We start from the raw sequence: 24,128 nt of genomic DNA, 5'->3' as shown, positions 1-24,128 counted from the left end.
ATAATAAAAGTTCAAGGAACCTATCAGTTTGTGCCACAGAGATACATGCCTGAACACCAACTTGTGCATCATATTCCAAGTCTTCTGAAATATACGATCACTAGTCGTTATTTACTCTCAAATCAAATCATGTATATAAAGAGCCAAAATCAAATATGGTGACACATCAATAATATTAAACCTCACTGGTTCTTGTGTCAGGATGTCATGACATTTGGTCAATAAGGTTTAATTTTGATAGTGTTTAACAGCTTAAATTCCGGACTGTTCATCATACAAATTGATTGCATACCTTCAGAAGACTTGGAAGACGATGCACGGGTCGCATGAACTGCTTTTATGACAATTTTGGGTGCTTTTTTTAAGCTTTAAAGTGAGACACTATCCACTGCTTTTGTATGGGAATCAGTGATCGCAACTTTAAAGATTAATACTTTTGTGTTCCAACATGAGGGTGAGTAAATTTTGACAGTATTTTTATTTTTGAGTGAACTTTTCCTTTTGTGAGAACTGATAAACTGATAAACTGATCACTTCTGGCGTCCAATAAGAACAATGCAATCAGACAAATCAAGTCTAATGTTCCATTTGAATTAAAATTATACTGGGTTGATTAATGAAACAATTATAATCATAGTAGATGTGTAGTGCTAAAGTTCACAGGCAGTAAGCAGTTCTAATGCAGTCACATAACTCTAAAAAAGAGATTCACTCTGTGTGCAGCAACAGTGACATTGATTTGCCAAGTAATGGCAAGTAGGACTGGAGATACACTATATTCCCAAAAGTATTCGCTCACCCATCCAAATAATTGAATTCAGGTGTTCCAATCACTTCCATGGCCACAGGTGTATAAAATGAAGCACCTAGGCATGCAGACTGTTTCTACAAACATTTGTGAAAGAATTGGCCGCTCTCAGGAGCTCAGTGAATTCCAGCATGGTACTGTGATAGGATGCCACCTGTGCAACAAGTCCAGTCGTGAAATTTCCTCGCTACTAAATATTCCACTGTCAACTGTCAGTGGTATTATAACAAAGTGAAAGCGATTGGGAATGACAGCAACTCAGCCACGAAGTGGTAGGCCACGTAAAATGACAGAGCGGGGTCAGCGGATGCTGAGGCGCATAGTGTGCAGAGGTCGGCAACTTTCAATCGCTACAGACCTCCAAAGTTCATGTGGCCTTCAGATTAGCTCAAGAACAGTGCATAGAGAGCTTCATGGAATGGGTTTCCATGGCCAAGCAGCTGCATCCGAGCCATAAATCACCAAGTGCAATGCAAAGCGTCAGATGCAGTGGTGTAAAGCACGCCGCCACTGGACTCTAGAGCAGTGGAGACGCATTCTCTGGAGTGACGAATCACGCTTCTCCATCTGGCAATCTGATGGACGAGTCTGGGTTTGGCGGTTGCCAGGAGAACGGTACTTGTCTGACTGCATTGTGCCAACTGTGAAGTTTGGTGGAGGGCGGATTATGGTGTGGGGTTGTTTTTCAGGAGCTGGGCTTGGCCCCTTAGTTCCAGTGAAAGGAACTCTGAATGCTTCAGCATACCAAGAGATTTTGGACAATTCCATGCTCCCAACTTTGTGGGAACAGTTTGGGGATGGCCCCTTCCTGTTCCAACATGACTGTGCACCAGTGCACAAAGCAAGGTCCATAAAGACATGGATGAGCGAGTTTGGTGTGGAAGAACTTGACTGGCCTGCACAGAGTCCTGACCTCAACCCGATAGAGCACCTTTGTGATGAATTAGAGCGAAGACTGCGAGCCAGGCCTTCTCGTCCAACATCAGTGTCTGACCTCACAAATGCGCTTCTGGAAGAATGGTCAAAACTTCCCATAAACACACTCCTAAACCTTGTGGAAAGCCTTCCCAGAAGTGCTGAAGCTGTTATAGCTGCAAAGGGTGGGCTGACGTCATATTAAACCCTATGGATTAAGAATGGGATGTCACTTAAATTCATATGCGTCTAAAGGCAGATGAGTGAATACTTTTGGCAATATAGTGTAGATCACTTTGCAAGTCAAACTGCTAATTTTTGAGGGATCATTTCTATTTACCAAGCCTCAATATACATTAATTGTTAATACACTTTTTAGAGCTGTTAATCAGCAGTACACGTATATTAACACATGCTTTGTATATTTGCATGTGCTGCCATCTAGTGGTACATAACACATGTACAACAAGATTTAAGGTACTTAAAGTGCCCAGAGACGGTCCAAATACATGTTAAGCAGAATGACAGCCTAAGTCACAAATGTATGAATAAAGTGTTACCCTCAGGAAGGAAAGTCACATGAGTTTGGAACAACATAAGGGTGAGTAAACTATGACAGAATTCGATTTTTGGGTGAGCTAACCCTTTAAATTATGTTATTACTACTATTGTAAAACAGGTTTAAGCATACACGGTCTAATATATGCCTCATCATTAATGAAAGGCCATGGAAACTCCAGAGATTCTACTAAGCAACAGCTGAAGAAATTAGTTAAAATGAGGCAGAGTTTGTAACTAACATTTCGAAAGGGAGGGTCATGTATTAGAATTCTGCAGAACTACATGTCCATAGAGATAAAGAGACTGGACAGAGCACAGGGGCAGCAACACAATAGATGCCCTAAAGTAGACAGAGTCAAGGATTTGTCTTGAGGAAATAACATTGGCAGAGGGCATAGGAGAGTATCCACTTAGTTGCACACTGAAAGCTTTAGGGATCCAAAAATGACAACATTGTCAGAATATAGTGTTACTACAGTTTCTTTAACAAATAAAATGTATATTTTTTTTAACTCAATGCAAGTTCACTCAGATACAGTATGTATAACCATATTCATGGATCACATAAACTTCTTTAAAAAATAAAAGCATTTTGTATTGCTTTAAATGTAAACAAAGGAAAAGCAATAAAGATTTTTCTCCTATTCTTTAGATTCAAATACACATATTCTGAATACTGTTCATTTCATCTGCATGCAATATGTGTGCTGAGCACCGTATGCAAATTTTCTTAATATATGGAATAACCAGATGACCTACAGAGTAGTAAGTTCTACTACATTTCCCAAAATGTGCACATTTTACAACCAGAGCACACTGCGTACAGTGCATCCGGAAAGATTTCACAGTGCTTCACTTTTTCCACATTTTATGTTACAGCCTTATTCCAAAATGGATTAAATTCATTATTTTCCTCAATTCTACAAACAATACCCCATAATGACAACGTGAAAGTTAGTTTGAAATCTTTGTAAATTTATAAAAAAAAAATAAATAAAAAAAACACCACATGAACATAAGTATTCACAGCCTTTGCTCAGTACTTTGTTGAAGCACCTTTGGCATCAATTACAGCCTCAAGTCTTTTGGAGTATGATGCTACAAGCTTGGCACACCTATTTTTGGGCAGTTTCTCCCATTATTCTTTGCAGGACCTCTCAAGCTCCATCAGGTTGGATGGGGAGCGTCGGTGCACAGCCATTTTCAGATCTCTCCAGAGATGTTCAATCGGGTTCAAGTCTGGGATCTGGCTGGGCCACTCAAGGACATTCACAGAGTTGTCCCGGAGCCACTGCTTTGTTATCTTGGCTGTGTGCTTAGGGTCGTTGTCATGTTGGAAGATGAACCTTTGCCCCAGTCTGAGGTCCAGAGTGCTCTGGAGCAGGTTTTCATCAAGGATGTCTCTGTACATTGCTGCATTCACCTTTCCCTCGATCCTGACTAGTCTCCCAGTTCCTGCCGCTGAAAAACATCCCCACAGCATGATGCTGCCACCACCATGCTTCACTGTAGGGATGGTATTGGCCAGGTGATGAGTGGTGCCTGGTTTCCTCCAGACATGACGCTTGCCATTCAGGCCAAAGAGTTCAGTCTTTGTTTCATCAGACCAGAGAATTTTGTTTCTCATGGTCTGGGAGTCCTCCAGGCGGGCTGTCGTGTGCCTTTTACTGAGGACTGGCTTCTGTCTGACCACTCTACCATACAGGCCTGATTGGTGGAGTGCTGTAGAGATGGTTGTTCTTCTGGAAGGTTCTCCTCTCTCCACAGAGAAATGCTGGAGCTCTGTCAGATTGACCATCGGGTTCTTGGTCACCTCCCTGACTAAGGCCCTTCTCCCCCGATCGCTCAGTTTGGCCAGGCGGCCAGCTCTAGGAAAAGTCCTGGTGGTTCCAAACTTCTTCCATTTACAGATGATGGAGGCCACTGTGCTCATTGGGACCTTCAATGCTGCAGACATTTTTCTGTACCCTTCCCCAGATCTGTGCCTCGATACAATCCTGTCGCGAAGGTCTACAGACAATTTCTTGGACTTCATGGCTTGGTTTGTGCTCTGACATGCACTGTTAACTGTGGGACCTTATATAGACAGGTGTGTGCCTTTCCAAATCATGTCCAATCAACTGAATTTACCACAGGTGGACTCCAATCAAGTTGTAGAAACATCTCAAGGATGATCAGTGGAAACAGGATGCACCTGATCTCAATTTTGAGTGTCATGGCAAAGGCTGTGAATACTTATATACATGTGATTTTTTTTCATTTTTTATTTTTAATAAATTTGCAAAGAGTTCAAACAAACTTCTTTCATGTTGTCATTATGGGGTATTATTTGTAGAATTTTGAGGAAAATAATGAATTTAATCCATTTTGGAGTAAGGCTGTAACATAACAAAATGTGGAAAAAGTGAAGCGCTGTGAATACTTTCCGGATGCACTGTATGGGTATGCAACAATGCAATGTGCTTGACTTGACCTTCCATTTCTAGTGTGATGAATAAATAGTAATATCGCTAAAATGTATTCGTTATTTGATTGGAATAACAGGAGTTTTTAGGCAAAATTGGATAAAAAATGCAATAGTTTTTATTGAGATGATATGAAATGATGACTAAATGGCAATCACTCAATTAATCATGTAACATAATGATGTCTTATCACAATAATGTAACATGCTACTGAAACATTTATAATTGCATAATGCATACTTTGTCACATATTATTGAAAAAAGTAGCCAGTATACAGTGTATATTTTACAGTATGCAGTGAGCATAATGCTAGTATTCAATTCCGAGTATAGCCATAGACATCTCTCCTCTATAAACCGCAGACAAACACATTTGCGTGTCCTGAGTCAGAGTTAATCTCTCTCTCCCCCAGTAGAGCAGGTGACACCGGTGCCCTTTAACCCACAGTGTCCTTTAGGCACCTTGTGCAGATACTGCTGGTGATAGTCTTCAGCATAGTAAAAATCTGTGTTCTCTCGGATCTCTGTGGTAATCACACCAAAACCTTTACTATTGAGAGCCTGACAAACAAAAGAAAACACACAAACAAAGAGATAACAGTGATAAATGACGACACATTTCGATATCAAGAGGATAAATAAAATCACTATCTAGGGAGAAGCAACTTATTTTTGAACTAAAACAAACATTTCCTTCTGTCTGTGATGTTAAACTCTTTAGAAGAGTGATGAATGAAGTTCTGTCTCCCTCTAGGGGCCACATCCAAAACCTCCAACAGCAGAAAATAATATTGGGTAGTGCCACTACAAACATAGACAGCACCTTTGAACATCAAACACAGTATTTCAAATCTCACATGTGCACTTGAGGGAGATGTGCTCCATAGAAATGAGTAAAAAGAAGAGAGTGGGGAACATTGTGATGGCTTTAATCCAACAGAACTGTGTAAGACTGAGCGTTTACACGCACGTTTATACACTGATTATGCTTAATAAAATGACAAAATGTGTGGTCATGTAAACGCATTAAACGTCGTTCCTTTATCGAGGTAAGGTCATTACGCCGATTTCGTGTTGCATGTAAACAACTTTACCAACGTTTTACCGGCTGATACATGTAAAGGCACTCATTGTTTTGAATTGCATGTAGTTTCACACTCTGGCCACAAGGTGACGACAGAAGCCTGCAGCATTCCCTCCGCTTCGGATGTTGTCTTGGATGGGCCTCCTCTACATCACACCTGAACAAAACAGCCTGGAAAAAAAGCTACCTATAGAAGAACACAAAGCCACTATTTTCCATATTGTTTTTCTAAGATACTCTAACTGTTATGTGAACTTGAATTTTTATAAGGCAACAAAGGTGATCATTCTCTCATTGCTTTATCATTACAGAATCTAACATTTTGGTTGTAGATTTAAGCATAACTGTTTATTTCAAACTGTCGTAGGTAAACTTGTTAAATGCATAAAACATTTATCTAACTCAAAATGAGAACTGTAGAAGACATAAGTTAAAAAAGAGACTATAAACATTTTTGAGTGCAAATAATTTAGAATAGTGTGCAAATATGGGGAAATTTTGTAAGTGTGTGTGTGTGGATATAGTGTCAGAAAGCTGGCTGTCAAAGTTCAGTGGTCTGTATCTCTCCGGTGAAGGAAAACATTTATTTGGACAGTCAAGCAAAGAGAGAGAGAGAGAGAGAGAGAGAGAGAGAGAGAGAGAGAGAGAGAGAGAGAGAAAGATTACATGAGCATTTGCATATCTGAATTTGTTTCACATACAACTCTGATGACTCAAATAGTGGCTCTAAGTGTTCTTGCGCTAACACACACACACGCATACGCACGCACGCCTATGTTGTTATTATTAGTCTTCCCATTTCCAGTATATTTACTGCCTTCACTAACAGCAGTTTCTCAACCATAATTCCCTTCATTTTCATATCAGCTTTAATTCGTTTTATATTTCCCTGTGGGTCTCTGTGGGAGTAAACTCACCTTATGTATTAGAACAAACACATACACCAACAAAAACATGCACCGTAAGACTCATAGACCTTATGTATTTTTAAACTGTAACAGCTTGTCCTACTTTTAACACTACAGCATAAATAATAAATATTAATGTAACTCTTTCTATGAAATAAAAAGCTATACTGCAAAATACGTGCATTTAGCAAACTAGTGTATGTCATAACTGCTGAATATTGCTGCTTGTGTAAAGTTTCTCTTTGCTAAAAGATATTACATCTTTCACCAATCAGGGAACAGCAGTAATACAGCTCTGCTGTACCATCAGAGAAGCATGTGTAGGTTTATACAGTACATATGTGTGTGTGTGTGTGTGTGTGTATATATATATATATATATATATATATATATATATATATATATATATATATATATATATATATATATATACAAACGCACATACAGTATATGTGTGTGGGATTCACTTACAAGCTAAACATTCAAGTACATGGTGTCACAACAGCACACAGTGTAAAGGTCAAGGCTGGTATTTGCTTGTGTGTTCTTTGCATTTATGCAGGTCTTCATGAACATTTGGTGTGCATTGATTACTGTCTGTGCAAGAGAGTGTATGTGTGTGTTTGTATGCATGTGAGATACAGTCAGGAATCCATTTTGTCATTCTTGGCTGTTCCTGCATTTTGTGAGAGGGAAAAGACAGCAGTGGAGGGTCATGTGACCCCAGATCAGAATGTGAGAGTATGAGCGTCTATGTGTTTGAGATAACACTCTTCATGACACAAAGCTGAGAGAGGTTTTGGTTTTAGATACAGCATTTTTGGGAAGCCGAGCTGGATAACACTATCACCATTTTGGAAGAAAGTCCAGTCATGCAATTTTCTTTGATGGTGATTTAGGCCAGTTATTTTGCAATGACTACATTTATGATCACTACACTGTCATTTTTATGGCCAAAATGATTAAAAGCTACAATTTTCTGTGGTTGTAGAGCATATCAGTTTTCCTGATTCTTAAAGTCAATGTGAATCACCATTTGCAAACGTATTTATTTCTGTAATATGACATATTTCCAAGTGAAATCGAATTTTCAACAAGAAAAAAATATTTGGGAATTAACTGGATTGTGAAATGTGGCCGTTACATACCAGAATGGAGCCAGGTGGTTGGAAGGGAGGGGTTAAAAAGTAAGAGGGCTTTTTGACATCAGCCGAAAAAGAAAGTCATTTCAGAGGTAGAGCATGTTTACAAGTGCAGATATGAATTGTACATTTAAAGAATTTAATTTTCACTAGTTAAAATGCAAATTCTTTATATCAGCAATGGAATTACTACTGGTGAAAGTGCTTATTGATATCAGTAATTGCATTTGCACTAGTAAGGTGCAAATATTCCTGATGACATCATCACTCACAGAAATATTCATTCTTGATATCACAAATAACATTTCAAATAGTAAAAACTCTTAATATATGTTATTGCATTTCATCTAGTAAAATTTCAGTGATCTGTCAGTCTCTCCTGTTCAAAACGCAATTAGATATCTATAATACATTTCTTACTAGTTGAAATTCCAATTTCACATTTTAGCGATGCACTTCTTACTAGTAAAAGTGATAATTTTTTAATATGAATAATTACATTGTTACTAGTGCAATGTCCATTCCTGATATCAACAATTGACTTACAACTAGTAAACATAATAATAAAATATCATTATATTTATATAAATAGTTAATATCCTGCATGTGATTAAATGTCAAAAGGGCTTGCGATTCCAAGTTATTACATTTTGATAAAAGATTATAAAGACAAATAATTCAATAATTTGGAATAGTGTGCACCAAATATTAGCAATGACTTATACAAAACAATACCAGGAAAATGCATTCAAGTTGTAACTTTTTCAGGGTGTATATTTTTCCCTCATTAAAAAAGTTTTACACATTAAAAAAATGAAATTAACTTTCAAATCATGTACCATGTACAGTAACCTAATGAAAGCTGTTTTATTTTACATGAAGCTGGGCTGCCTTAATAAATTAATCACGTCTTACTGTGAATAGCACATTTCTACAAAGGCATCGGTAACAGAAAACGTTTGGTGTGATGCTGTAAATTACAGAGTACACCATTGGAAAAAGTAAATAGGGTACATTTTATTAAGGTTTACTTTAAAACCTTTTTGAATTTTTTTCATCTCATTTGTGCATTATTTTTTCTTAAGAAACCCAGGTCTCCACAGTCTCCAAACTGGGACAGGAAGACATCCCCAACCCTCCAAAAAAATAAAACAATAATAATAATAAAAAAAATAAAAAATAACATTTTGACGTCTGCAGCATAACACCAGCAGATAAACAAAGAAAATTCAGACTCAAATCCCCAAAATAACTCTGATATTTGTACCTCCACTCTATCTTTCTGTGTCTCGCTCCCTTCCACTACTGAATAAAAATTCTTTGATGTTCTGCAAATTTCTAAATTTTATTGGAGCGCCACTCCCTTTCTCAGCCACAGTGGTTAAGCGAGTGTCTCTTCCTCTGCTGTTCCTGCATCTCTTTTTCCTTGACTGCCCTCACTGATGGCAGAGCTTTGGGAGACTCTGATTGAGTGCAACTCTCAATGGGCGCTAGTAATTCATTTCCCGTCTCTCTTTCACTGTGTGTGTGTGATGCCTGTGCCTGATTCATCACCTGAAGTTGACCTAATGGAAGTGTCCTCAAAAAAGTGTCATCAATCTCTGCACACTCACTCATCATGCCTGTCTTCCATTTTCTGTTTCCCTCTTCAAATTCTCACTCTCTGCTGTGAAAATCAGCTGTGCTCTTCCATTGTATAGAACGCACAAACTCGCACGTACACACGCTGCTCAATATTTTAGCAAGACTCTGGGCTAACATGTCTAATCTCATCACTGCTGCTTGTGTAACCGAGTTGTTCTTCGAAACCACTTCAGATTTGTTCTATCCCTGCACTTAGACAGAGAAGGATGAGGAGAAAGGGAAGAAAGAGGGAAACCTAGATTCCAACTGGTTTGAATGACAGAATCAGTGGCGTGCCACAGCAGGCTGTTCTACTCTTCAGCCACAATACAGAAAAACAAAACAAAAAATCCAACAATCCGAAAAATCCAAAATCTTTTTATTTTCTCTCTTTTCTTTTCTTTCTGGAACTAAGAGGGGCTAGCTCAATCCAGAGATGATTCAGGCCTGTATTGTTGATGAGTGTGTTTACATGCACACCAATACGCTGATAACTACCAACCAACCTAAGAAACCCAACTTTATATGAGATTTGAAATAACTGGATTATTCACTGCTTTTGATGTCAAAAGGTAAAGAGGCATGCACACAACACTTGCGCACATTGGATAGGCTGGTAAGAAAGGCGGTAAAGGTGTTTACATGCAGTGTGAAATCGCGGTAATGGGAACGCAGAAATCTAGTGTGCCGATCAGTTTTTGCTTAAACTGCTTATGACCTTACCCTGATAAAAGAAAGCAGTTTAAGGCATTTAAATGTCTTTACAGGTAGTAAGTTTATTAAGCATAACATATGTAAGATCATACATGTAAACACGCTCAATGCAAACAGCAAACATTTTATAACTAGAGTGGTGCATTGCACATGGAGAAGTTGACTGCACAATGCTAGGGTGTTGTGGGTGGTTGCCAGGATGTTGCCTTGCGTTTGCTAGGCAGTGTCTTGGATGGTTGCTATGGCTTTGCTATGTGGTTGCTAGGGTGTTCTGGGTAGTTTGCAAGCTACGGGTGAAGATAGCTCACCCAAAAATGTAAATTATTTTACAAACCCTCAATTCAGTTCCAAACCTGTATAATTTATTTTCTTTCATAGCACACAAAAGGAGCTTCACTTCATTCACATTTATTGTATGGAGAAAAGATTAAATGAAAGTAACTGTATCCTAAATGATGCACTATGCACTTACAGAGTACACTATGCACTCAGCCATATAGTGTATACATTTTTAAAGTGTAATATCGACACAAATGGAACATTTAACTTTTTTTACTACACGGAAGCATTTGCTGTTTAACAGCTGATGGAAGTGATGTTTCAAACACACGTGATATGTTGCCACTCAGTTTAACACTTATATAAAAAACACAGCGTGGGTGACAGTAAAGCATTCAGCTTACATTTGTAATGTGCTGTCTTCACCAAAGTTTCGTTAGTTGCCACATTTTCCATTATTTACAATTGTTTCGTCCGACTAGCAACGTGGCAGGTAACTCCACCCCTTCTGCTACGTACGGCAAGCTGCGAGCACTGAGTGCTACTCATGGTAGACTTCTTTTTGTTGCATTTTCAGTGTAAACATACTACTCGCACTACTTACACTACAAAATGGCATAAAATAGGGCAGAAGTGTGTGGTTTGGGACGCACCTAGTATGCAAGTGATTACATAATTTTTTATTTTTGAGTGAACTATCCCTTTAAGGATGAGCCATAGTAATAGTGATGTTTGCCTCTGTAAACACCACTAATAATAATTATTCAGCAGTAAGACATGATTTGTAAGTCTACAGTGCTTTCACAACAACTATGCTTCCTAAATTTCCAGCATATCTATCCATTTTCTTCATTTTTATAATATAACTCGATCTGAGGGTTGAGCAGTTTTGACTTCATTATTAAATCTACATTATTAGTTAAATCGGTTAAATTCAATTTCTCTCCCTGACTCTCTATTCCTATCTTAAAGCAATCTCTGACATGCAGTCTGTCGGGTGCCAATCCCTGTCTTCGTTTAAGCTTGTGGGGTCACTGAGGCCATCAACAGCACGTCAGTTTCGTCCCCTGATCTGATTGTATCCATTTAACCACAGCTGCTTCCCACAAGCATGACCTTTCACCCTTGATATGCACAAGGCCAAGGCCAAGAGGGGTCTCCCAACCTCCCCGCCAACGTCCCATTCCCCTCACCCCATGAAGCATGACTGATGACCTGAGTAGCAAAGGGCTACCATAATGATGGTTTACTCAAGCTCCTGCATCTCACAATAGAAAGCATCATTACGCTGCTATTAGCCACCCAGCTTGATAGGGCTAAATGTACAGCCGTTCAGATGAGCCGTGGTTATGAGCATCCACAAATGCATCTTTCTGACAGGAGTGGGTGGTCAGTGTTTGACAGCAGAGAGCGAGCGAGAGAGTGATAACAATGCAAGAGAGAAAGAACAGAATGGGTTATTAGCTATACTTTGTGGACAAATGTGTCCCCAAAAGTTAGCTATATCTGACAAACTCTTCTTTGGGAATATCATCAGATGGAATTTGTTTTTTATTCTAAAAATGCAAGAAAAAAAGTGTCCTTTTAGGGGTAGAGTTTGGGTTTGTATAAATAGCTTCATTTAAAAACTATAGACGTCTAGGGTTTTATGGTCAATCACGGCATGTCCACATTTAGAAATAATGCTTTCAGTTGAAAAAGCATTGATTACATTTACGCCTCTCATCCACACTGCAACAGCGTTTCCCACCAACGAAAACTGAGACTTTTGAAACTAGTACAGCATACTTTGGACAGCATAATGTTAGGAAATCGAAAACAGTTTTCCACCAAAACTTTTTAATGCGGAAGTGCCTTAAGTGGCCTAAATGTGTGTGGGTTTAACTAACTATGGCTTTGGGGCAAATTTATCCCCAGAAGTGAGCTTAATCTGAAAAAATAAATAAATAAAGATAAATCCCTTTGGGGACATCCAGAGACATATTTACTTGGAAAAAATGATTCATACATAAATATTATTTTTAAATTCTAAAAATGCAAAAAAACAAACAAACAAAAAAAAAAACAAAACAAAACAAAAAACAATATAAATCTATGGGATGTCAAGCTTTTAGCTAACTAAGGAAATGTGTGTGTGTGTTTAGAGATTAGTTTAGAACACCTCCTGGTATATGTTCTTGCTCCTCATGGCCAGCTCTTGCTGTTCTGGGCTGTATGAGTAGATGGCAGAATGGTACTGTGTGCCATGGTCATTCCCCTGTGCCATTCCTGAAAAATACACACATGATTCAGACCCTCTTCAAATAGATTCACACCACACAAGAATTTACAAACAGGATGTGTACATTTTTCAAATGATATCTGTAATAATATTAGCAAGCTGCATCTCATTTGTCTGTGATGCTTTCGAGTCACACAAAAAAGAAATACAGAAAACATTTGAGTTTAATAACACTGTCATTTTCCCCTATGAGTATTAGAATTATATATTTTTTTAATACAATTTTCCAGTATTGCCCTGTCATTTTTCTTCACAGTGAATTGCTTGTTTTCTCTCTTTCTATCTTTCTCTCTGCAGTACTGGATGTCGGCCACCTTGCCATGAGCTCTCTACAGCGCTGTGCCTTCTGTAGCTCCCTCTTCAATGGCCAAAACACTGCACTTCGATTGGCTGATCCCAAAGCTATAGTCTCACACCTTCCCTATGTTCCTTAGGCCTTTATGGTCATCACAGTGACCAAACACATCATACAGGCAAACGATACAGAAAAAAAAAGATTATTTTGGACAGAACTTCATCAAAATTATTTATTTAAATCCATCCACTTTCATATGAAAGACATGAAGAATATTAAATCTATAACCAACAAACTCTGTCCCCTATGGGTCTCAGATATGAAACCGTGTTGAGTGTCATTCTATAAGAAGAACAGTGGTTGCTTTTTAGATGTGATGGGCAGTGTTGGGTGTAACTGGGTTACAAAGTAATTACTGTCATCTAATTACTTTTAGGCACAAAAAGTAGTATAATATAGTACATTTTAAATTCTTGTAATAAGATTACAGTTTCTGACTTTCAATAAAAGTAATTACTTTTAAGTACATTATTTGGGTTACATATACCTGTATTTCTAAAAAAATATTATTTATGTGTAATACAATTAAAATGTGAATTAATATGTTCATATGTACATCTGTTTCATTTCTGTGACAGCTGAAGTGTGTGTGACAATGAACAAGGAGAAAATAGACATTATTTTTAATTTGTTGAGCAGAAAAACACAAAAATGTTTGCGACAAGTGTTTTAGAGAGTAACTTAAAAGCAAAGTAATTAGTAATGTGATTACTTTTTCAGTGAAGTAATCAGTAAAGTAATCTGATTATAATTTTATGGAAGTTATTAGTAATTTGTAGCGGATTACTTTTTATTAGTAACTCACCCAACACTGGTGATGAGATACTATTTTGTGATAATTGGATTTGTACATGCATAGATTATTTGGCAACACTTCACAATAAGGTTCTATTTGTTGACATTAGTAAATGCATTAGCTATCATAACTATTAATAAACTATGGTATTGAACAGCTTTTAATAATCCAGTTTAATGTTGATTCATAAATATATTATTTGTCATTGTTAGTTCATGTTGGGTTCATAATGCATTAACTAATGGTAATATACACAAATTTGAATGTAAAAAATGTAATATTTGAAATAAATGTAGGATATTTTAGACACTGTTTGATGTTCTTATCTGATGTACTTAACCAATGTCTTTGTTTTAACTGGTTATTTTGTTGTGGTAGCCTGTAGGGCTCTTTGAAATAACTGAAATAATTTGGCGAAGTGATATGGAACCGTTATGCGGTTAAGACCTGGAACTACTTTATAGCGGTGCGTTTCCTTGAAAAATAATTGCACACCTTAGAACATCTGTGAACCAATCAGAATCAAGCATTCAACAGACCCGTGGTATAAATTGAAATTAACATTAACCTAGTGTGACTAAGTATTGATATGTTAGTTCCTGTTAACTAATGTTAATGAATACAACCTTATTGTAAAGTGTTAAAGATTATTTTGTTATTGTATGACACCTTTAATTTAATTTACCTTTAATTTCTTTAAAGATTGAGTATTTAATTTGTTTTACATCAGATTACTTCATTTTCTTCCTCTGTATTTACAACTTTAATTTTTTTTTACTGTTTTTTAATTTTTTATTATTTACTCTCTCGTTCACATATTGTGATGTTTGGTTGTCACCTTCTATATCACTGGCTGTGTAACGCACTTGAAATATCCAATTGGCTAATTTATATTTGAAATATGCCAGTAGATCAAAGTGTTTTTAAAATGCCTGACGAAGGTCTTTGGCCAATACGTTGTGTGATTAAATAAAGTTTCGTAAGCTATTTGACAGTGTGTGGGACTTTTTCTATTCTATATAGGAGAGGAGTTAAAAAGAGGTAAAAAAAACCAAACAAACAAACAAAAAACAAACAAACAAACAAACAAACAGATGAGCACTCTGTGTACTGCACCCCACATAGCGGTGCTCTTTTTATTACAACCTACATCACAGCACTTAGTTATTATTGATGAATCCCCTGTTCAAGCTAAATAATACACATAATTTCTCCTCTGAACACACACACTTGCACATCACACACCACATGCAAGCCTAGAGCACAGGACGGCATCAGTGCACAAATAGGATGACAGCGCCTTGAAGAATCTGACTCCCCAAATGACACCTGTGCTCTCTCCCTATAACACAGCTCTCCCACATGAAAATTATTTCTGTTAATGCAGCGGTCAAAGAGCATCGCTCTTTGGTTTAGAAAGAGGTAAGGAAGAAACGATTTACTATGTGTACTTGTGAGTGAATAAGCTGTACACACACCAACATGCACATTAGAGCACACACAGAGCAGCATCCTGACTGATAGAAATCATCTAAGGCTGCTGTGACCAATCCAGACATTTGAAATATCAGCAGTTTTGTTGCTCTCCTGGAGAGACGACGGGGATGGGGATAAAGAGACTTGGAAGGACGGACGAAAGGAGAAGATGAAAAGCATATATTTATCAGTGTGCAAGGTTTTTGAAAAGGGCTTAAAAATATTAGTTTTTAGTTATTTAAAGGAATAATTCACCCAAAAATGAAAATGCTGTCCTTATTTATTCACCCTCATGTTGTTACAAACCGATGTTGAATGCTGAATTGTTTCTTCTCCCCTTGAATGGATATATATATATATATATATATATATATATATATATATATATATATATATATATATATATATATATATATATATATATAAAAAAAAATGTCCATACTTCACAGGTTGGATAGCAATAACATCAAACATTACTGGTTCTCGAGTGTCTTGTTTCCAAAAATCATGACGTCAAACTTGCCATTATATTTGATTTGAGACCTGCAGCAGAGGAGAAAAATATCAGTGGATAATGACTAAAATTTTGGTTTGTTTATCACACAAAGCCATATCTAATAACACTCCCAATTTTCCACCCCTCCTCCCGCTGTACTCCCGATTTACAATTTCTCCCAATAAACTCATGATTTTCCGCATCCACACTTTGAACATGAGTATGTACTAGACCTCCAGGTAGGGTTGTCACCCACCCCGTAAAATACGGGTCCTCCCGTATTTAAATATGAAATGATGTGTCCCGTATTGAATCAATAATGGACACGATTTGTCCCGTAAGCTGGTCAGATGGCATCACGGCGAAATTGTTCCAGATCGTTAATTTAAAACTGATAGGACATAAGTAGGGCATTTTTCATACGGTTGGTAAGGGGTCATCTGAAAAGTCCACATATTGTACTGAAACGTGCTAATACTGTGGAGGGTGTGGTACGGGGCAGTCTGAAATGTCTCCACATTGTGCTAAAACTATGGAGTTTTTATTGAAAAACAGAAGGTTTTATATAAATGTTTAATAAGATGTACAAAATTACAAAGATCCAAGAATGTATGAATACAATTACCCATAAAGTCATAAAGACAAGAAATACAGGAAAAAATATATAATTGCAAGCAGCTATTGCAGGGCCAAGCGCTCCAACGTATGGCATGTACGAAAGTGTCACTGGACATCACTGATTAAGACTACGAAAAGCAGCATAAAAAACATAGGTAGAATTGCTAAAATTAAAATACAATTAATTATACATTTTGACCAATAGGTGGTGTAGTCACCGAGTTTGCATGGTGAGGTCAAGATGTGGTCATTATGACACACTCAAAGTTTCATGAAAATACAGCAAAGCGTTGCAGAGATACAGCCTCAGATGCTTTTTGCCATCAAATTCGTTGGTATGCTATTTGAGAACCATTTTGTCTATCGAAAAGCTTTTGAGATTGAATTTTGTCGTGAGTGTCCCTAGATGATACACAACAAATTTTGTGCAAATTGGATTTACGGCCTAGGAGGAATTAGAAAAAGTAGGTTTTCAATTAAATTCAAAATGACGGACAGGAAGTATGGCCGACTATGGCAAATTTGGTATTCTATCTTGATCTTTATAGATCCATGTCTTCGTCTACTGATGAAGATATTAGAAACTTTGTGGAACCATTAGAACTCCCTAAACTGACAAGTGAGAAAAAACATTCTCTTGATTCTGAGATAATCTTGGAGGAGCTTGGCGAGGTAATTAAGGCCTTGCCTACAGGCAAGGCTCCAGGGCAGATGGCTTTGCCACTGAATTTTGCTAAGAACTGGCTCCACTTTTGTTAGAAGTTTATACGGAATCATTAAAGAATGGAAAGCTTCCGCCAGCCATGACACAAGCCCGGATCAGTCTGATTCTTAAAAAGGACAAAGATCCAAGCGAGTGAAAGAGTTACCGTCCAATTTCCTTGATCCAGCTAGATGTAAAAATATTGTCAAAAATTTTAGCTAGCCGATTAAGTAAAGTTATAACATCTCTTAAACATATAGATCAGGTGGGGTTTATTTGGGGCGCAGTTCTTTTGATAACATTAGGCATTTCATCAATATTATGTGGTCATTGGCGAATAATCAGACTCCGGTCACTGCCATCTCACTTGACACAGAAAAGTCGTTTGATATGGTGTGGAAATAATATGGAAATTTGTCTGATTTAGTTAGTTAATTTTGACCCCTTAATAAAAAGGTTTTCGAGTGATGTGGGCAGGTGGGCTTCATTACATTTATCTATGATTGGGAAGGTTAATATTATTAAAATTAATTATATTCCAAAATTTAACTACCTGTTACAATCTCTCCCTGTAGATGTACCCCTCTCTTATTTCAAGCAATTTGATAGCATAGCAAAGTCCTTCATTTGGAATGGCAAGCGTCCCAGGTTACATTTTAATAAGTTACATAGGCCGATTGACAAAGGTGGGCTAGGCCTACCCAAGATTTTGTTTTATTATTATGCATTCGGTCTCAGATATTTGGCTCAATGGTCGCTTCCTCCTGAGAGAGCCCCTCCCTTGTTTTGTATTGAACAGGAAATTCTTGCCCCTATTCCGCCATTACAAAGCTTTCTATCAAACTAATTGGAGAAGTTAAGAGTGGATTGTGAGGGGGGTTACTACACACGGTGACCTATATGAGAGTGGAGTGCTGAGATCTTTTGATAATTTGGTTCAACATTTTGGGATTCCCAGATCTCAGTTCTATAAGTATTTACAGCTGCACCACCTGCTCTGTATTGTTTTTGGGAGTAGCACACACAGACCTAAAGCAGCAGATACCCTGGGAGAGGTGATTACTGCTTTTGGAAAAGGTCATGAGGCATCAGTGTATTACTCCCTGCTAATTCAGAGTCTGGGGGTTGGAGCTTTAACTTCTATCAAGAGACTATTTGAGAAAAAATTAAACTTGGTATTAGAAGAGGGAGTGTGGGCTAGGATTCTAAAAAACGTCAAGTCTGCATCTAGAGATGCAAGGTTGCACTTTAAGCAATTCAAGATTTTACATAGATTCTATTGGACCCTCTCTAGATTGTATAGGCTTGGTCTTAAAGACACCCACCTGCTGGCGATGCCAATCAGAAGATGGAGACACAACCCATGTTTTTTGGAAGTGTATTATGATCCAAGAAGTTTGATTGAAGGTTCAGAGTTTTATGTGTGATGGGTTGAGCTCTCAAATTTCATTTTGGCCCAGACTCTGTACTTTGGGCAATGGGGCGGTCATAAATTTGGGGGATAAACCCAAAAACTGGGTTCTGACCAGTATCATGATTGGCAGTCAAATTATTTTAAGGGGATGGAAGTTGGATGGAGCACCCTCATTAATAGGGGTAATAGTGGGGGTTAAATGTTAAATGTGATTCAATGTATATATGTTGTGTTTTTTCTTTGTGATATGTCCATGAATCAATAAAATGTTAATTGAAGTACCATTATTATCTAAAAAAAAATATTTTTTTAAAACAAATTAAAAAAGCATTTATCGCTAAAACTCTGATGGATGTGGTAAGGGCCAACAATTTTCATCTTCAATGTTACTGCCACTCCCTATACGCATATTACTTTTGGGGGCACCATCTTACCCTAGGGGGGCATCAGAAACTCCATCGGCTGGCGTTCCTTGCAAATACAAACTATTATTCACAATTCGATGTTGGCAGGTATCCACAAAGCTATCGTACGGCTTCCGAAGACTTGGAATGTAGCTCTTTTATGGTGCTCTCATAAAGATCTATGTGAAGATTGTTTATAAATTCCTTTTTGTGTTTTCAGCACATGGATTTGGAACAACATGAGGGTTATAAAAAAATGACAAAAAATTTATTTTCTTTAAATTAAAACATCAAAACAACAACAGTGTTTTTGCGTTGTGAAATGCGTGGACTGACTGCAGTGGGTCTAAAGCCTCCGAGATCTATGCATCTTTCTGAAGCTAAAGGGTTCCTTGTCTCACCACATGTCAATCATGTGTCATATTGATGGATCTTCTTCTACTGGGTTTATCGCTGCACTCATTGACTCCATTGCTCTTGTTTCCACGGACAGAGTGCTTATAAATGTCGGTGGAAAAAATCAGCACTCGTAAGCACTGAGGAAGCTCAAACTCATACTGACAGAGAGCACACAAACTCGTGTGTGTCAAAGGCTTGTCTTTTTGCATGCTTGTTTACAAAGTTGATAGAGTTTGTTCATATTTTGTGTGTATGTGAATACATTTAAATGTGTGATGCTTTATGTGTTTGTATGAAGCACGATTGTGTGTGTGTGAGAGGAGTTATTCAGAGCAGCGTTGTGTGTGCCCTGTGGGTACGGTGTAGCAGTGTGCGTGTGAGAGCAGCCAACTTAGAGGAATGGTGCAGAGCTGGGACTATTTTTATACCTCTTATGTAACACATCCACACACACAACCACACTATCTTGTTCACACACAAATCACAAACACAAATTCTTACACTCTTTAAAAATAAATGCACATCTGTTGTGAACATAATATGGTGTTTGTGTGTGTGTGTGTGTGTGTGTGTGTGTGTGTGTATATGCATTTGTGTGTTATTTTTAATGTATCCTTGCTATAGTATTGGACTGATAGAGAAATATTTTGATTCCAGGTGGCGACCAATTCTATACCTCCAAGTAGTGCTCACTCTTGCTCATTTTTCTGGACCACTACATGAGTAATTCTTTCTAAAAATCTAGAATTGTCAAACATAAAACAGTACTTCTAGACTGGGCCAATTTACCTAGGAATGAATTCATGAACAGTGACTGAAAACGAAATGTTTTTCATTTTGGTCAATCTGAGCAAAAACTGTATTTTTTTTGTTCCGGTTCAGAAGTTCCGCAGCCTCCTTTTCAAAAGGTTACCAGTTAGAACCAAATAAAAGAACAGTTAATAACGTTCTTTTTAAAATGACAGTACTCTGCGCTAAGGGGTGGGTGAAATGCCAATTGCAGCTGTGGTGATGGGGGCGTGGCTGAGCAACATCTATTGAAAGCTAGGCCGGGAGAGGAAGAGCGTTAAGGATTGACACCTGTGTGGAATTATCTCTAAAAGCTGTTTTGTGTTGCAGTGAGAGCTGGATAGGGACTTCAGGGCAGTCCAGACTGCCGGAGAAGGGAGAGACGCACGCAAGAGTTATGTGTGTGCTTTTACGTTGTGATGAAAAGCAAACTGTTCGGTGTTACGCTGAAGTTTATTAAATAAAAGACTTACGTTGGACATTTACCTGGCCCTTGCTTCCTCTTTGAGAAGAGAACTAGTGATCTGTCACAGCAGTGTTGCCAGATCTCACAAGAGAAACAAGCAATGGTCTGGAAAAACAAGCCCAAAATAAGTCACTTGCCTCAACAAAATAAGCAAAAATAAGCAGTTAATTGTTTTCCTTTGTGGTGGATTTATCAGCATAGAAATCATAACAAGCAGTTAATTAACAGTTAAGTATAATTTTAATTACAGATCTGGTTCTCAGTCAAAATCCGGCAGCATCAAATTTGTATTAATGCATCATATCTAACAATAATTCAGTGAAGACTTGGAAACAACTAAGAAATTGTGATGAGGAGGACGTGAGGACACATGGCCGGCCCTGAATCAGGCTAATCAGCCTGATTCAGTAGGGAAATAAAGACTAGCCAGAGGCACCAGTTCGAGAGGGAAAGAGACGCACGCAGCTGCGCTGCATGTGTGTCTGTGTTTGTTTATGTTTGTTTTATGTTGAGTTTTATCATTAAACTTTATGTTTACTGTTCAACCAGTTCCCGCCTCCTCCTTACCTGTCCTTTACCTGTTACAGTGGTGCCGAAACCCGGGAGGGAGGAGCGACGCACTGTTGTGGAGTCCTCGCCGCTGCCATCCGCTTGTGGAGAAACCGCGGCTGTCTGCCTTGGGATGGAGGGGTCGCTGCTGGCCGCCAATAGCCAGAGGAACTGCGGCTGTCTGTGAAGAAGGGGAGGAGGACTCGCTGCCATCCACCGGAGGAGGAGCGAGCTGGCATCCGCCAGAGGGCGGAGGAGCGGTTGAGAACTGGGGGACAGCACGTCCGGTAGCCGGCAAGCAAGTTTTCTCTCTCTCTCTCCTCTTTCTCTCTCTCTCTCTCCGCCTCGCTCATTCCCTCTCTCCTATCCTTCCCCTCATCTCTCCCAGGGCTCCAAAAGGCAAAGATCTGCCGGCAAAACTTTACATTGACTGTTTAGCCGGTTCCCCCCTCCTCCTTGCCCATCCCTTACCCAGTAACAAAAATGTACTTTTTACCTCTAATAATGTTTTCCTTCTATCTGGGTTATCCGTGCATGTATATGTAGCAATTATACATAGTTGTTAATAAAGGTCTTCATTCAAAGAATGTGACATCCACAACAGGCAATTTGGCAAAGAAATGTGTGATGTAGCAGTTTCCTTCAGGATCAAAGGACATATTTCATTTTTACGGGCAACATGAAGTGGTGTAATTCCAAAAATGTACTGTGATGAACCCTTTGGTCTTTGGTTTCATAAAAAAATTATCTGAACAAAATTAACCGGTTACCAGCATTTAAACATTTCCAGTTTTTGTTACGTTCTGCTAAAAATTTCATTCATTCTCAGTTTTTGTTCCTTGAACCGTTTTTAGTCCCTGTTCATGAATGATTCACACAAATTTGTTCTGATCATGCTTCATGAAAATGGAGTTCATAACTGTAAAATAAATAGTGACAAACATATGTTGTTGGTAATCAAGGCCTACTGGCAAAATATTTTAAATAAAACTGAACTGTTGAGGCAATTTTGCTCACAGGTAGACAGGTAGGTTTGAATACAGCCAGTGTAATGTTCAGATCCTATTCCCTCTCTTAAAAAAATGTCATCAATTACTCACCCTCATGTTCTACAAAACCTGTATGACTTTCCTAATATAGTTGTATAAATTACATTTATCATATTATTAGGATCCTTTATGATGCTTTCTTCATAATTTTGGTGCTTTACAGCCCCTGTCCCCCTTTCACTTTTATGGCCAGGATATTCTTCAAAATTGCTCCTTTTGTGCTTCACAAAGGAATGTCATTAGGAACAACATGAGGGTGAGATAATGATGTCTGAATCTCCACTTTCAGGTTAACCAACCCTTTAAATTAAAATCAATACATTAATATAAATATAACTAAAATGTAGCTCTATTTTTAAAAAAACATCAACAAAAGAATTAAATTTAACCTAGCCGAAATGCTTTAGAAGAACCTTACTACCTCTATAAAAAAAGCTTTCTTCCAAAAGATTTTACCTCTTGTTCATCGGTCACAACAATTTCTTCAACCCTTTCTCATCTACTCTCCATAAATGACCTCTGACAGCCCCTTCCCCTCTAGCTGACTGACAAAATGTAATGAGCCCCACAAGTCAGGGAGAGACCAGGGTTGAGGTCACCCCCCAAGAGACACGTGCCCGTTGCTGACTGAACCCCAAAAAGGCTGTGTTTCTTAATTTAGAAACACAGCCTTTTCTTTTTGTCCCATTTGGTGGCTTGTGCATAAAATGGTGCTACTGAACCCAATAACCTTTGTTTTCAACAATAAATCAAGAGCATTTGAGGCTTGCTGAGGGATTATGAAGATTCAGCAAATTATTTTGACTTAGTTTTGTTTGTGTGTCGAAGTTTTGCTCTTCACTGTTCAGAATAAAATGCAAAGGTGCCACTCGTAGGGCTGAGCGATGTAGCTGGTCTTTTGATGACATTCAATATACTATATATATATACAGGTGCATCTCAATAAATTAGAATGTCGTGGAAAAGTTCATTTATTTCAGTAATTCAGCTCAAATTGTGAAACTTGTGTATTAAATAAATTAAATGCACACAGACTGAAGTAGTTTAAGTCTTTGGTTCTTTTAATTGTGACGATTTTGGCTCACATTTAACAAAAACTCACCAATTCACTATCTCAAAAAATTAGAATACATCATAAGACCAATAAAAAAACATTTTTAGTGAATTGTTGGCCTTCTGGAAAGTATGTTCATTTACTGTATATGTACTCAATACTTGGTAGGGGCTCCTTTTGCTTTAATTACTGCCTCAATTCGGCGTGGCATGGAGGTGATCAGTTTGTGGCACTGCTGAGGTGGTATGGAAGCCCAGGTTTCTTTGACAGTGGCCTTCAGCTCATCTGCATTTTTTGGTCTCTTGTTTCTCATTTTCCTCTTGACAATACCCCATAGATTCTCTATGGGGTTCAGGTCTGGTGAGTTTGCTGGCCAGTCAAGCACACCAACACCATTGGTGTCATTTAACCAACTTTTGGTGCTTTTGGCAGTGTGGGCAGGTGCCAAATCCTGCTGGAAAATGAAATCAGCATCTTTAAAAAGCTGGTCAGCAGAAGGAAGCATGAAGTGCTCCAAAATTTCTTGGTAAATGGGTGCAGTGACTTTGGTTTTCAAAAAACACAATGGACCAACACCAGCAGATGACATTGCACCCCAAATCATCACAGACTGTGGAAACTTAACACTGGACTTCAAGCAACTTGGGCTATGAGCTTCTCCACCCTTCCTCCAGACTCTAGGACCTTGGTTTCCAAATGAAATACAAAACTTGCTCTCATCTGAAAAGAGGACTTTGGACCACTGGGCAACAGTCCAGTTCTTCTTCTCCTTAGCCCAGG

General features: G+C 38.2%; 1 protein-coding gene across 1 annotated transcript in view; it reads right to left on the bottom strand.

Moving 5' to 3' along the window:
* Positions 1–5,142: 5,142 nt before the first annotated feature.
* Positions 5,143–24,128, bottom strand: part of LOC127455114 (mitochondrial peptide methionine sulfoxide reductase-like) — a 97,832-nt gene continuing 78,846 nt past the window's right edge. The window contains exons 5-6 of the mRNA XM_051722716.1: positions 12,661–12,767; positions 5,143–5,310 (exon numbers count right to left, since the gene is read on the bottom strand). Of these exons, the coding sequence (XP_051578676.1) occupies positions 5,143–5,310; positions 12,661–12,767 (275 nt within the window). The remainder of the gene's footprint in view (positions 5,311–12,660; positions 12,768–24,128) is intronic.

This window comes from Myxocyprinus asiaticus, chromosome 17 (genome assembly GCF_019703515.2).
Source record: "Myxocyprinus asiaticus isolate MX2 ecotype Aquarium Trade chromosome 17, UBuf_Myxa_2, whole genome shotgun sequence".
In the NCBI taxonomy this organism is placed as follows: domain Eukaryota; kingdom Metazoa; phylum Chordata; class Actinopteri; order Cypriniformes; family Catostomidae; genus Myxocyprinus; species Myxocyprinus asiaticus.
Note: the sequence above shows the minus strand (reverse complement) of the source record. Positions and strands in the feature narration are given on the sequence as shown.